Here is a 14,896-nt window from a genome sequence, read left to right as displayed (position 1 = left end):
ACATATTTAAAACATTTACATTCATACTTTTAATGCCCCAACAGTCTATTAAGGCTTTACGGGGGATCTTTGTCTTTTGTGGGTGTCGCAGGCTCTCCGGGAACTAATGGCGTGTAACTACGACACGAGGGAGGCTCTGGCTCGCCTCCGGCTCGCTCCAGCACCTCCCAGAGGTGCGTCCTGCGGGTCACCCCAAAGTGCCCTTTTATTGCTACCGACTGAGCAGCAGCGGCAGCAGTCGAAACATTCATCTGGACGTGTAAACAGCAATGCAGTTGTGATTGTGAGCGCATTGTCATGAAAATGGTTCCGGTTCATAATCAAGCTCTCGTTGATGCATTACAGACGAAATGCACAAGTGGACGGACGAAGAGCGCCTGAAGTTCGAAGAAGGGTTCAGGTTGCACTACAAGGACTTCCATGTCATCCACACCCTGGTGAGATCCAAAGCAGTCTCAGCACTTAAACTACAGTCGCTCCAGCTACTGAAATAGTAGTTTGCATTATTAGGTGAACTTTTAATCATTTTAAAGTGTAGATGCCCATTTGAAAAGTTAATCTTAAAATTATATAATATATTATAACACAAAATATAAATATGATTTTAATATACATCATGATGTTTAACTTCAATGCATATTATTAGGAATCTTGACAGTCCCATTAGCAGTATTGCAACAATAAACAATTGATATTCTTAGCGCTTTCGGTAAACTCACATTGAAGGGAAACAATAAAATAATAAAATATATATGACAATATTTTTTTATTGTTTCCCTTCAACGTGACTTTACCGAAAGAGCTAAGAATATGAATTACTGCAGTCACGAAAGCTTTAAATAAAAAAATAAACAATTGGTATATTTTATATTTACAGGAGATGTTATTTGTAGTATTTAAAATAAAAAGGGGTAAAACTTATACTTAACAATTATGTGAGAAATGCACATTGATAAGTCTAAAACTACTGAATATGTTATGATAACTTTTAGTTGTCTGTGATACAGTTATCAGCTCTGTAATTTGTGGTTATTTAGAGTCAATATTCGACCACATGGTTACTTCGTCAAGGATGCACGTTGCCATGGTATTACATGGTATGAAGTGGCTTTGCTATTATCTAAGACTTTATATTGTTAACCAAAGCAGTGTTTCAGTTTTGGGGCCTATTTCAAGTGTTGACAAGAAGGCAGTTTAATCAATATTTGGCAAAGCAAAAAAATGCCCGTATCTCCTCGCTTGTCTGTTTTTCAGTGAAAATAAGCAGATGTGGCTTATCAACCAAGAAATGAACATGATTTTTTGTTGCTTTATTTACGATGGTAAAGTGCGTTCTCTTTTTCCAGTGAAACGCATTCGATGTCGAGGTGAATCACCACTGCCGTGTGTTTGCGCAGGTGGGCACCAAATCCGTGGCAGAGTGCGTGGCATTTTATTACGTATGGAAGAAATCCCGGCGACTGGAGTTCATGCAGCAGAGCCGGATGGGCAAGCGCAAGGCCAGCCTGCAACCAGGACTTGGGTAAGTTGGCCTCCGTGTGCCGTTCCTCCCACCTGTATTGCGGACGCAGTTCGCCCACCAATAGCTGTGTTGGTGCCATTGGCTGCATAGGCAGTGTTGGGATGAGCAAATGTCAGGCATCTCTCCATTGCTACATTTTTCACTCACAACTGAATTGATTTACTTTTGTGCGTAGCATGCTTGTACTGTTACTTCGCTGACTTATATGCACATCGGATATATTTACCAACCTGACATATCATCACGGAACATTCTTTGCTTGAAACACCGATTAGCATCGCACACATCTTCACGTACAAATGTGGTCGAAACACACAATTCTCTATATTCTTAGCTCTTTCGGTAAAGTCACGTTGAAGGGAAACAATAAAATATATATTAAAAAACAATATATCTTTTATTCTTTTATTGTTTCCCTTCAACGTGACTTTACCGAAAGAGCTAAGAATATGAATTACTGCAGTCACGAAAGCTTTAAATCAAAACACAATTCTCTCTTAGTGCTTGCAGCCGAGTTCGAACGGCTGACCTCGTGGAAGTGGCCTCCGATTGCCGCCGTATGACAGTTCGGGTGACTGGTGCAATCGGTCGCGATCCAGTGCCCAACGTGGCTTGCCCGGAGTTGCATTGCTGGTTGTTACTCCCCCCCCACCCACCCACGCCCCTGCCCGGTGCTCCAGGGATGGCGTGGAGTTGGAGGCGGAGGGCTCGGCTCGTTCGCTCGCTCCATTGCTGGCGGGGGGCTCTCGCAGGGAACGCGTTCCTGGGGACGACGGCCACGCTGCCGCCAGTGTCGCTGCCGCCAGTGTCGCTGCCGGTGGGTGTCGGCCTCGCCCTCAAAAACTCCTCCACTCGGTTGTCGCCGTGGGTAGCTCCGTGCATGAGAATCCAAGGAATGGTTACGTTGCTTTCATTTATAACCCGGGTGAATGTCGACTGTCAACTGTCGACTGTGAAGGCAGATGCACGCACTGAGGTGGGGTGGGGGGGGGGGGGTCTGTGTTGGTCGTACCGTGCTGCTGGTGACAGTGAGTTGCTCAATACTAGTAAAATACTTGTCTGCTTGATAGGACGGTCACTCACACTGCGGTAATGTCCGTGCAGGAGTGTTAAAGTAAAAAAACAGGAGTAATGGTGCAGTGGCACCTGCAGCGTGCTTAGCATATTTTTGTTCAACTTGTTATGTAGCTCCAAGTTAAGGCGGTGTGGTTAGCACGGCTGCTTGGTAGGGTGGTACCCAAGCACCGTCATTTGCCCGAAAGTGGACATGAGTAAAACTGTAACTTATAGTCCAGTAATTGGTTGCGTAACGTATATTTTAGATGATTAATTTCTGCTTGCTCTCACCTCGTGCAAGGAAACGATCCAACATACGCACTGTTGTACACGACCCTCAGACCTGGCGGTGCAAGTGCTGGAATCTCTCAGCTCGTCGGACCTTGGCCTCACATGCACCGACATGCTGCTTCTGCGCGGCGGCGGTGGCAGCCGTGGTGGCTGCAGTGGTGGCGACGGTATCGTTGTCTCCCCATCGGGGAGCCCGGCAGCACTGGGGCCCTTCCTCACGGCCGTCCTCGACCACCCGGCGGGCGGCAGCTGGGACGGGACGAGCGCGGAGTCGTCGTGCTTGCCCCTGGCCGACGGGGGCCCGTCCACGCCAGACTCGGTGGCGCACAGCACCACCAGCAGCTCCGTGGGCGAAGACCAAGAGGTGCCGGCCAAGCGGCTCAAGCTGGAACTGTACGGGGACGGCTCGTTGTCCGCCGATGCTGGCGGGTCATCGTCGTCGTCGTCGTCGTCGTCGTCTTCGTCTTCCTTGTCGGCGGAGGGGAGCGAGCCGGCGGTGCGATTGGCGCTGGATCTGGGCGCCGTGGAGACGGCGGGCGGTGGGCGCCTACTGTCGGCCCACGTGCTGCGCCACCCGCCCCCCACCGCGTCCGAGCCCTGCTCCCAGTGACACAACGGCGGGGAAAGAAAGGAAATGCACGAGCGGAAGCATAAAATGAACAATTTTGAAAATATAAAAAAATTACATTTTTAACTTTTGTTGAAATGTAAAAAAAACGGGACAAAAGAGAGGGAGGATACAAAAAACAGTGTTTACATTTCACAGCTCCTGCACTGCACATTGGTGAGCTGGATTGACTCTGAAATACGAGGCATCGGTGATGTCTTTTAACCCACAGTGGAAAAAAACGTTGTGGTAGACTTTTCTCTGTGAGTTTTTACACTTTAATGTGCGGCGAGCCTGCCGTGTGATTGCTGCGAACTGAGATGCGTGTGTGTGTGTCACTGTAAATATTATATACATACAGTATGAAGTACATTCATTTTTTTGGTAATTTTTTTGTTTACTTTTTCACAAAAGAATGCAGATAATTTAGGTACAAAAGATTTAGTTTTTTGCCGTTTTAAAGTAATATTAACATAGTAATACTCTATTGCGTTTTTTTGGCCTTTATTGAGCCATTCATTCCATCGTTGTGTGGTGTGGGATGTGGAAAGGGGCGTTTCATCTTCAGTGTTAATTTATTGCCGTCGTAGGGTGCATCGTCTGTTGTACTTTACACCCTGGAGTTGTGCTGGAGGGAGTTCCCCGCACCCCACGTGTTCGGCCTTCTCGGTGCAACTGGCCAGCCGTGACAAGGGCGGCCCGCCACTGCCCCTTCGGTTCGCAAGCAGTCGCCTTTGCCTAGCGGCGGAGGCGAAGAGCGAGGCGAGCGTGGGCAAGCAAGCTCACCGGTGGGGAGCGTGGGGGTTGCGGCCATATCCTGTGTGCGCGTGTTTTATTTGCTCGCTACCCTTTGTGGACTGCCGGCCAGTAAAGGGAGCCCATTTAGCCTCGGTGACGACGGCACTGAAAGTGTCCGCCGGCTGCAGGTACACTTTTTTTTAAGTTTGAACGCTCTTGAGATTTGTTTTGTTCGGCTTATTTTTTTTTGAACGTCCCGTGTCGTAGTTGTCTTTTTTTCACCCACACTAAGTTTACAAGGAGAGTTCTGCTCACAGGCTGCAGCGACTGCTTTGGTTACAACAAAACGAAGATGAAAGAAAATGTGCATTAAAAATAAAAATGACATTTACTGTAGCAATTGTATGTAATTAGCACTAGATGCAAGAATAATACATTTAATTTATTAAACGGGAATGTTTATAGTGTAATGTAATTGCAACATCTTAAATGCTGAGATTTCTTGCAACTTTGCCAAGTTAAATGGGTATATTGTCTCGGGGATTGTGAAATACAAGCATTGTTGTTGGGGTTTTGCTTGGATGGGTGGATGCCGATGAAAGCGTTTTAGTCTTAGGCTGCCACGGAGAAGTAGTTTAGGAGTCCGGTACAGTGTTTCTCCATTCTGTGTCTTTGCCACGGTCATTTGAAGATTGTTTTTTGCGTTCCCATTCTGCAGTGTCCTCATTTTGCTCCATTTTATAACAATAATTATAATACTACAGGTCTGTCGGTAACGCGCCAGCCGTTTAGGGTGCTTTTGTAAACTGTTCTATTTACCGTTTGCGTGCTCTCGGAAACCAAAGTTTTTTTTTCCCTTTTTATATTCCTGTTAAAGTTGTTCCTGATGGTTTATTTTGTGGACGAGATGATCGCGTTGGCACTGAGGTCAAATAAGTGAACATCTCATAATTTTTATTTTTTTATTTTTATTAAAAGAAAAATAGTAACCTAAATATAAAGAGACATTTAATGAATGTAGTGTCCCTGTAATCCCCTTACAAAATTACTCAATATGTGGCAAGACATTGAGGGAAATGGGAGCTCTGCAATGTGTAGGTTCATGACTGCTTTTGATGTGAAAAGATAAACCCCTTGAGAAATGAAGGATTTCTAACGTTTTCAGAAATTGTACCAGACTTAAAAACCTTGCGTTGATAAACATTGTTTCTCTATCAATTATTATTCTCAGTAGTTTGTCCATGTCAAGGCATTCATTACAGTGCCTAGTTTAGTCAACTGTAAAGCAACTCATGAAGGCGTGTCCAGTGTAAGGCAATTCCAGCTCTTGTTGCTGTCAATTTGTACCCAGACAGTTAAATGACTCCCTACTTATCCCAAAATGTGGAGAAAGACGGCAAAGACACTTCATCTTGCACTGTGCGAGTGGCCAGTTGGGAGCGGTGCGGGTGTTCTTGGAGGAGGGAAGAACTCGCCCCAACGATGTGCCCTTTACCACCGTGACTTGGCCTTCTGAATCCGCAAAGCGACCCAAATAAAGGGGTGCATCTCTCGTAAAGCTGACACGTGTGTAATGTAGCCAGATCATAATTTAAATTCAAAAACAGTTATGAGCTGGGCACATTTTCCTTTGCCCACATGACGGTATACAGTCACGACACCGTGCCTGTAAACCCAGAGTTGTGGTGGTAAAGCGTGCAAGAAGCTTGCAGCAGTTGGCTTAGAAGCTGAACCCAGGTGTGAGTGAGTGTGTGATGGGCGGATGAACTTCCATTTGGGCCTTGGGCAAATGCTTGGGGCACCGGTTCTGCACCTCCAATACTCTACACTGCTGGCTAATGCCCAGCTTTTCATGTCTGCCAATCTCATGTTGATGAGGTGTTAATGTGTAAATTATATTAATGTTTTACTTGCAACACATTTCAATTATTACCCTACATTCTTCTCAGATCTACTTGTCAAACCACTCTCGTGTGCCGTGTTGCGAGTTTGTTGTCCTTCCCCCGCACCTCCGATGAGCACGGTTGCCTACGTACGGTGCGAAAGAAGGTCAACATGCACACATAATGAGGGATTTTATTGGTAAAAGGTGAGAGCTACAGTAATTGGTTGACGAGTAACCACTTACTCAGGGCAGCAAGTGTCCTGTGGGACCACGACGGACCAGCTCTCCATATCCCAGAAAAACAAATACGTGAGATGTACATTGCATCAAATAATACATGCCGAGGTGAACAATGCTTAGGCTGCACAGTCTTATGGAAAACATCCCACACAATACTTGCAAGCGCAGTCGAGGGGTGTGTGCGCACGCAGCTGCTACGTTCAGCCACCAGCCTCGGAGGTGACCATTTAACTGGAGCGGTCTCGTAGATCCCGAGTTCAAATCCGCGCAGCCGGTGGTGATGTCAGGATATTCATTTTGCAAGGAATTGTTTTTGTTGCATAAGCCTCTGGCCCCAAGTATGCTTCACATTGGGGGTCTATTTTAATGTCTACAATTTTTTCAGCTGATTACGATTTTCATCAATTGGAGAGAATGTTTGTATGGATGTACACTACGCAATAACAACGTTGTCTAGTTATGCGTAAATTGAATGGTAACCTGAAGTAGTCGCCATTGTTTGGTGAAATGCGTATACATACTGTGCTGTATATTGGAACACGATGCGATGTGGATTAGTAAAACAAGCTTTTATGTAACTGAATTATAACCTATGGTTGTTACTCTTTGGTTCTATTCGGTAAAGTCACGTAGGTAAAAAATAAAACAAAAAATCACGACGTTTCGGCCACAACACAAGTAGCCTTCTTCAGGTGAAGGAACAGAACTGTCGGGACGACAGAGCTTCAATGAACGCTGCTAAGATTCGTAGCGTCTTTTAAGCTGGGTGAGAGAAGTGAGGCACCTTGACAAAGGAGTTTACATATCAAACAGGAGAATTTAGCATTGAAATAGCTGAGGGATTAGCTTGTGACTGGTCACAGAAATAGCTATGTTAAAGTCAAAGCCTACACATCCACAGAGGCACCTGGTACATGGACGCCAAAGGGGCTGCACTACCCAACTATCATACAGTAAACCGATGTGAAAAAACTAAGTCTAAATTACATCAATATAATCAATGTACTCAATATATTCTTCAATAAGCTGAGCTATTAACAGCAACTGGGTATACACTTCTATGGTGTGAAAAGGGAATTTTAAGAACTGCGAAAGTTTGGGGTACCACTACTTGAAGAAATATACTGTACCTATGGTTGTTGTTTATCCATTAATCTCCAACCTCCCCATGGCTTTCCACACGAAAATCTTCAACCTCCAAATATTAAAAATCATCGAGTCCTGAGGACACCTCCACCGCATGCTTACACGAAGTCAGGCGGCACGATCAGGATCGCTTTCTCACATGCATCAAACTCGTCATTATAAATGCTTTTCTCAATTTAGAGTATATCTTGTAGGAGGTATTTGAAGGTAAGATATTTACGGCTGTCATGAAAAACGAAGTTATACTTCAGTATAAAGTGACATTTTCTACTTATGCATATCATTTGCACAATATAGCTCTGTCTGCATCATGTTCTTGCTGTTGGTCAACTCACTGATCCTCGTTCGGTCCCGGGTGTCCTGAAACCCGTCAGATATTCCAGACTGAAATGCCTGGCAAAATATCCTTAGCCTGCTTCATCATATTAGGGGCACCACCAAGCCACCTTAGATCCATAAACAAAAAAAGCACGTGTGCTTTTCTGTCATTCGTTTTGCTCATCAATTAATTTTGAGCAACACGAGACGACCCACCATGAAGGCAGTGAATTGTCCTTTTCAGGCGTACGTCTTTGAAGCCCTATCTGAAAGGCCGACTTGGTTGTCCAGCTATAACACCCATGGACTGGTGGATGGGTGTATCAGGTGGGTTCCTTCTCTTTGTATGCAAGCCGGGATTTGTGAGCTGGCCTCTTGAGTGTAGCCCCGGTCTTTGTTATCCATACTCGTTAAGTTCCATGCCTATAGATGAGTCATCTAGATAATTGAAAGTTGAAACATGGCTTTTCAATGCATGTATGTAAGCATGAGCGTATCGTGAGCAGCCTCTGAAAGCAGAAAAGTAACATTTAAGGGGATTCAATCTTCACCGTTCATGGCAGGCAGCACCGTTTTGCAAGAGTTGTGGGATGTATAATGACCCCATTTAATCGAGATGGATTATATGTCGACGTACATTTGTCACAAAAGACAGTCGTATACACATCTTTGAATTGCTCGCCCTCTTGTATTTTAGGCTTATAAAAGCCTTTTGTGTGGGTTTCAGGCGATATAAGTGGCAACGTGGCCTAAAATGCTTGCGATTAAATGTAATTTGTGGCCTTTGTAGATGCAGTCGCATTGAGGCCTGGACCGCCAGCTGTAGAGAGAGAGAGAGAGTGCGAGGCAGAACATGCACCCACAAGACCGCAGCTATGGCTGTGGTAGAGGCCTAATGGGCTGCTGCACTATTTGTTTAATCTTGACTTTTGTTTGAATCCTTAGCCTTCCAAACAAAACGACAATAATCGGTGCGAGCACAGCTTGGCGAGGAATGTATGGCGTTGATGTATAGGAACATCTCTTTAGTGTGACGGCTGTCAGGACCCCAGATCTGCATCTTAATGTTCTGAAGTGTTTTTAAAGAAACCGTGGCTTGCTTTTACACCTTCGCTGGAGGCGCATTCATCCCGCTCCCTGTGAAACGCAGCAAACTGTAATGTCAAAGCTTCCCCTGGTGTCCGCACAGTCGATGCACCAGTAGATGTTAGAAGTCACCGCAGACGAAGTCGTTTTTTGAGACTTGCATTCATGAGCATTGGGACCTAATAGCACTCTATTACACACTTTGTTTGGCATGCCATACAAACCCCTTGAAACCCATACACAAACAATCATAGTCGTAACACGTTGGATGCCACCGTGAGTAAGAATTCAAGAGACCCTTCAACATTTAAATTGAGCATCGTGTTTTTTAACCGAGCACAGCATATCCAGAGCGCTGGTTGGCCTGCGACTACCAGCGGTGCTGCAGAGATGTTAAGTTGTTGCCATTGACCCTGTTGGCTCTGAAGCAGATACATACGCCTGGAGAGTATAGTAGGTTGTGGTGGTATTTAGAGGTAGATATCTGATTTAATTGGTACGAGATGCTGCGTCGACAATGTGTATGTACATCTTTGACTTGCGTGGGATGGGAGAGTGGAGTCAGACAGAATGGGTGAAGGACATTAGACCCCGAGTCTCGGGCACAAGTACCTCTGCTGTGTATTTGCTTCAAGACGGAAATCTATGATAGCAATTCAACTTTTAAAATGTATACAGCGCAATTATGACTTTTAAAGAGCCTTATTTTTACGTTACCACCAACTACAGCCCTGCAACTAGACCTAACTAAACCACGACCAGGCCACATCATAATAATAAATCAAGGCTCTTGTAAATAGATGTTAGATTTTATTATGTAATTACGTCCTTTATTAAGCTGGGAACCCCAAGCAAATAAGTAATTTTCAATGGTCCTGCTTTGGGATGTGTTTGTCATTTACATTCATGAGACGTTGATAAATGGGGATGATAATATCCTATGAAATCAAACATCTGGGTGAAACGTAAAGGTCCGCACAGACAGAATCAATAATCCATTTGGCCACCGCACAGCCCAAGCCGACACAACACGTGGTACTCACTCCCAGGCAGGCTCCCCAGCTGGGCACGAACCAGGCTGACAAGATTGGGTGCGTTCAGGGTGCTTGGGCTGCGTGCCCTCATTACAACAATTAAGGTATTGACCTGAATTTACTCTTTCGCCAAACGTGTTCCAATTACAGTTCCTAAAAACGTGTTCCACCAGTGTGTGCCCATCACTCTTTCGCCTATACACATTGCAGCAGACTTTTGTGAATGCAGTACATCCAATTATATACTGTTATTAACTTTTCCTATCATTCGTATTTGAATGTGAACCACTGACGAGGTTGAACCACTGACACCAATTATACCATTCCACACCTGAAGCCATCCTGGGTTTCTGAACATTATTAATCACGTTTCATAGAAGACTGTTTTGGAATTATACGGATCCACCTACAACAGCCTGGGTTGGGCCTCGTGTGTTGAGCTGCTGAGCCACACCTTGAGTGAGTTTTGGAGACGGATGTACCACCATGAAGTCAGGCCACATGCCCTCCGATCATCTAAGCCTAAACCAGCTCCAGCTCTTCCAGCGACACCGTTGAATGACAACGTGGGGTGTTTGTACTGCAGGCGGCGGCGGTGCCGCGGTTGGATTTTATTCATGGATTTGTTTTAGGGGTGCAGTGTTTGCAGATTGTGTCGATGATTTATCCACACGGAGTTATGACTCCGGTTTGCTCTCAAACTGAAGCGGCGGTAGTTGCTTTGAGTCGGGATGGCCGAAGAAGATGTATACAACACATTGATCGTTGTGTATATATTGACGTGCATTTGTAAGGGTACCAACGTATCCAGTTGGGCACAACGTGGGACAACGTGTGGCAGGTTAATCCACACGATCAGTTCGCTGCCTGGATGTTACAAATGTCCACGTATTGCCAGGTGGATGTTGAAAGTCTCGTGACATTACTCAACGATAGAGCATTGCATTCCGATGTCATGATCCAAGTCCCTAAATTAACTCATTTACGATGTATATTATCACTACCTATGTCAAAGGAGAGAATACACGTCAATGGCATCTCGTTTGTTACATTTAATAAAGAACAATCTATTCATTATTCCACATGAGTACATGATGGTTCAGTGCTGTTTCCCCCCTGACTGATGGATGCGTGTCATTGAGATAATCAAACTATTACAGCGCTCTGAACTTTGACCGTGATCGTGGTTGGTGGAGTGTGGCTACGTGTCCACGTGGTGGCAGTGTGACGTTGGGTTGAGATTGGGTGGCCAACGTCCCTCGATGCCCCATTGCTACCCAGAGGCCTGCGTCAGAGGCGTGAAAGGAGAGAGATACATCGTAGACATCAGTGCCAGATGATTGGCCAGGCCAAGATTTCGATATGTCTGGAGGTTGTAAAACATTATCTTTATTTTTGAGCGATCTCTTCAGATTTACGGTGCACTGCTGTGCCTGTTGTTTGACAATATAATGGAGGTGTATACATTCAGGATCCGAGAGTGTAAGATAGTACATATTGAAATTCTGTGGCCAGAATTTATATATGAGAGCCAGAAAATTATTCTAGCTCTATCGCCTCTTGAAATGACAGTGGATGTCTCTGATAAGTGCTGTGAATGGTACATCAGAACAGGAAGCGGTGTGCTCTAGGGTGTTCATATACAGAGTGCTTCAAAAACATGTTAACACTTCGGAGAATTTGCTACAATGCCACAAGAAATGTGCTGCCTCCGGGCTCTGGAGACCACCTAGAGAAGATTCCAGGCCACGTGTTGACAAGAATAGCGAACAAGTGGAGACTCTTTGAATTTATGAAGCTATTAATATACATTTGTTATCATGTCACAGTGCATTATCCGTTATTTTCATAAAAAAAAACGAAAGTCATGTTTAAGTGTTGACATTTTTTTGAAGCACCCTGTATATAAATTCGCCGCTTTTTTTGTTAACTCGGTAGCCCGTGGTTTATACACGGCCTGCAGGCATCGTGCCTGGAACGTCGCGGCTCCGTTCCTGCCATACGAAGGGTGGAAGGGCCACGCGTCGACGGGACGTGCTGCACGCGGCAGCTGCGGCACGAGCGAACGCTGAGCCCCACCACCTCGATGCACGCGCGTGTTGTGGCGGGCTCTCGAGCTTTGGATTCGACCTGAAAAGCTGGGAACCCCCTAGCTCAGGACCGACCTGCCTGGAGAAGAGAAGCACGGGACGGTGCAGTCCTCTCTGTGAGAGCAAGAGAAGCTCCTGTGCTATCTTGAAGAGGCAGCGGCACAAGGACTTGTGGCTGCGCCTCAGAGCTCGACGTCATCCTCCCTGACCTGTCCAGTGCTGCCACAGAGAATCCCGGGCTCGGGTTCGCCTGCTCAGCCATCTGCGCACTCATCAAAACCCAACAAGATGACAAACGTGCCATGGTCATCATCAACTATGATGGACGAACAAAAGAGAGAGAGAGAGAGGAAGCTACCGGAGCCTATGCACTTTATAATCTAGGTTTAAATATAACTTCTTAAAAAAATATGCTTATTGTGTGTCGAGTTTGTTGTCCTTCCCCCGCATCTCCGATTAGCGCGGTTGGCTACGTGCGGTGTGAAAGAAGTTCAACGTACGTGCAAGTGGATCTTATTGTCGGTTTACGGGATCGTTGCCAGCGCCTCATTTTCGATGCCCTCTTTCATAAATCACTTCTCAAGTGCTACCTCCTTCCCGGGAGGATTCCTCCAGATTTTGTCTCGCAAACGCATTCTATAAACTATGTGTCTAACTCACCACATGTTTAATTAAAGTGACGCGAATGAAATAATAAAATATTAGGAAGTGGCGTTGAAGCCTGAACGGCAGAGAGAGGCTCGCGATGTTTCTGGTTTTGATCTTTTGATTTGTTTTGCCAGCTGCGATTCAGTTACTGTTGGGAAAACATTGAACTTTAACTTGGCAAGCCTGCATTGTTTTCATTCCAGAACCAATTTAACTCTGAACTGTAAAAAAATTCCGATTCTAATTTTATTTGATTAATATTTAATGTATGGGGATATTCTTGCTGTAACAAGATCTGTAGCATTCAGTCAGATGTTGCCAAACGTGACATATTAATTTAGCCACGCAGCTGTGGGTTTCAGAGGTATTGCACAACGTACGGTTACTGTTCGGGACTGTTCAACTGCTCCGTGTTCTATGCGTTGTTTACAGGGCATGTCTCCCGGGCTCTCCTGCTCATTCTAATTTCCCACATCTCGACCAATTACACAAACATTTCAGTACAATAATAACAAAATCGTATATATTACACGCTGTGACTTTTTGAGTTGTTAAGCGCTTGCCTAAAATATTTTTTGGATTCCATATCTATCCTTTTGTATTATTTCTACATTTGGATAAATGTATTAAAGGTGAGCCAGATCATTCTGTGCTTCGTCGATTAATGGTCAATGCACGTCCTAGCGAGAGCTGAACGCAGACGTGCTTCTATGTGGATTCTGAGTTAAGCCAAGAATAGATATGTTTAGAGTGAACAGTTAAGTATAAAGATGTGCTATTCATTTTCATATTCTGACTTATATTGTTATGGATTCTGCATTATATTCGTTTATCTATTCATTAAAATTATTCAGCCCATCTGGGTCTCACTCTAAGTTGCGTCAGGAGTCATTCGTTGGAGCAACACTACAGTGAGGGAACAAAGTATTTGATCCCCTGCTGATTTTGTACATTTGCCCACTGACAAAGAAATGATCAGTCTATAATTTTAATGGTAGGTTTATTTGAAGAGTGAGAGACAGAATAACAACAACAAAATCCAGAAAAACGCATGTCAAAAATGTTATAAATTGATTTGCATTTTAATGAGGGAAATAAGTATTTGACCCCCTCTCAATCAGAAAGATTTCTGGCTCCCAGGTGTCTTTTATACAGGTAACGAGCTGAGATTAGGAGCACACTCTTAAAGGGAGTGCTCCTAATCTCAGCTTGTTACCTGTATAAAAGGCACCTGTCCACAGAAGCAATCAATCAATCAGATTCCAAACTCTCCATCATGGCCAAGACCAAAGAGCTCTCCAAGGATGTCAGGGACAAGATTGTAGACCTACACAAGGCTGGAATGGGCTACAAGACCATTGCCAAGCAGCTTGGTGAGAAGGTGACAACAGTTAGTGCGATTATTCGCAAATGGAAGAAACACAAAAGAACTGTCAAACTCCCTCGGCCTGGGGCTCCATGCAAGAATTCATCTCGTGGAGTTGCAATGATCATGAGAATGGTGAGGAATCAGCCCAGAACTACAAGGGAGAATCTTGTCAATGATCTCAAGGCAGCTGGGACCATAGTCACCAAGAAAACAATTGGTAACACACTACGCCGTGAAGGACTGAAATCCTGCAGCGCCCGCAAGGTTCCCCTGCTCAAGAAAGCACATACATGCCCGTCTGAAGTTTGCCAATGAACATCTGAATGATTCAGAGGACAACTGGGTGAAAGTCTTGTGGTCAGATGAGACCAAAATGGAGCTCTTCGGCATCAACTCAACTCGCCGTGTTTGGAGGAGGAGGAAGACAGTCTTGTCCCTTCACCTGATGAAGGCCGCTTGTGTTGTGGCCGAAACGTCGTGATTTATTATTATTTTATTTTCACCTACGTGACTTTACCCAATAGAACCAAAGAGTAAGGAGGAATGCTGCCTATGACCCCAAGAACACCATCCCCACCGTCAAACATGGAGGTGGCAACATTATTCTTTGGAGGTGTTTTTCTGCTAAGGGGACAGGACAACTTCACCGCATCAAAGGGACGATGGACGGGGCCATGTACCGTCAAATCTTGGGTGAGAACCTCCTTCCCTCAGCCAGGGCATTGAAAATGGGTCGTGGATGGGTATTCCAGCATGACAATGACCCAAAACACACGGCCAAGGCAACAAAGGAGTGGCTCAAGAAGAAGCACATTAAGGTCCTGGAGTGGCCTAGCCAGTCTCCAGACCTTAATCCCATAGAAAAT

The 14,896-nt window shown here is 45.0% G+C and overlaps 1 protein-coding gene across 6 annotated transcripts in view; it reads left to right on the top strand.

Moving 5' to 3' along the window:
• The window catches only part of LOC116948804 (mesoderm induction early response protein 3-like), a 33,076-nt gene extending 22,073 nt beyond the window's left edge, over positions 1 to 11,003 (top strand). For 3 of the 6 annotated variants that reach the window (XM_076071791.1, XM_076071789.1, XM_076071790.1), the window contains exons 11-15: positions 92 to 173; positions 346 to 437; positions 1,398 to 1,522; positions 2,203 to 2,339; positions 2,920 to 11,003. In XM_076071791.1, the coding sequence (XP_075927906.1) occupies positions 92 to 173; positions 346 to 437; positions 1,398 to 1,522; positions 2,203 to 2,339; positions 2,920 to 3,479 (996 nt within the window). In that variant the 3' untranslated portion in view covers positions 3,480 to 11,003. The remainder of the gene's footprint in view (positions 1 to 91; positions 174 to 345; positions 438 to 1,397; positions 1,523 to 2,202; positions 2,340 to 2,919) is intronic. The other 3 variants (XM_076071792.1, XM_032965913.2, XM_032965912.2) reach the window with 1 other exon arrangement.
• Positions 11,004 to 14,896: the final 3,893 nt, after the last annotated feature.

This window comes from Petromyzon marinus, chromosome 35 (assembly GCF_048934315.1).
Source record: "Petromyzon marinus isolate PM22_M1 ecotype Great Lakes invasive population chromosome 35, UKy_Petmar_22M1.pri1.0, whole genome shotgun sequence".
Classification (NCBI taxonomy): domain Eukaryota; kingdom Metazoa; phylum Chordata; class Hyperoartia; order Petromyzontiformes; family Petromyzontidae; genus Petromyzon; species Petromyzon marinus.
The sequence above is the reverse complement of the archived record's forward strand: the minus strand, read 5'-3'. Positions and strand labels throughout refer to the sequence as shown.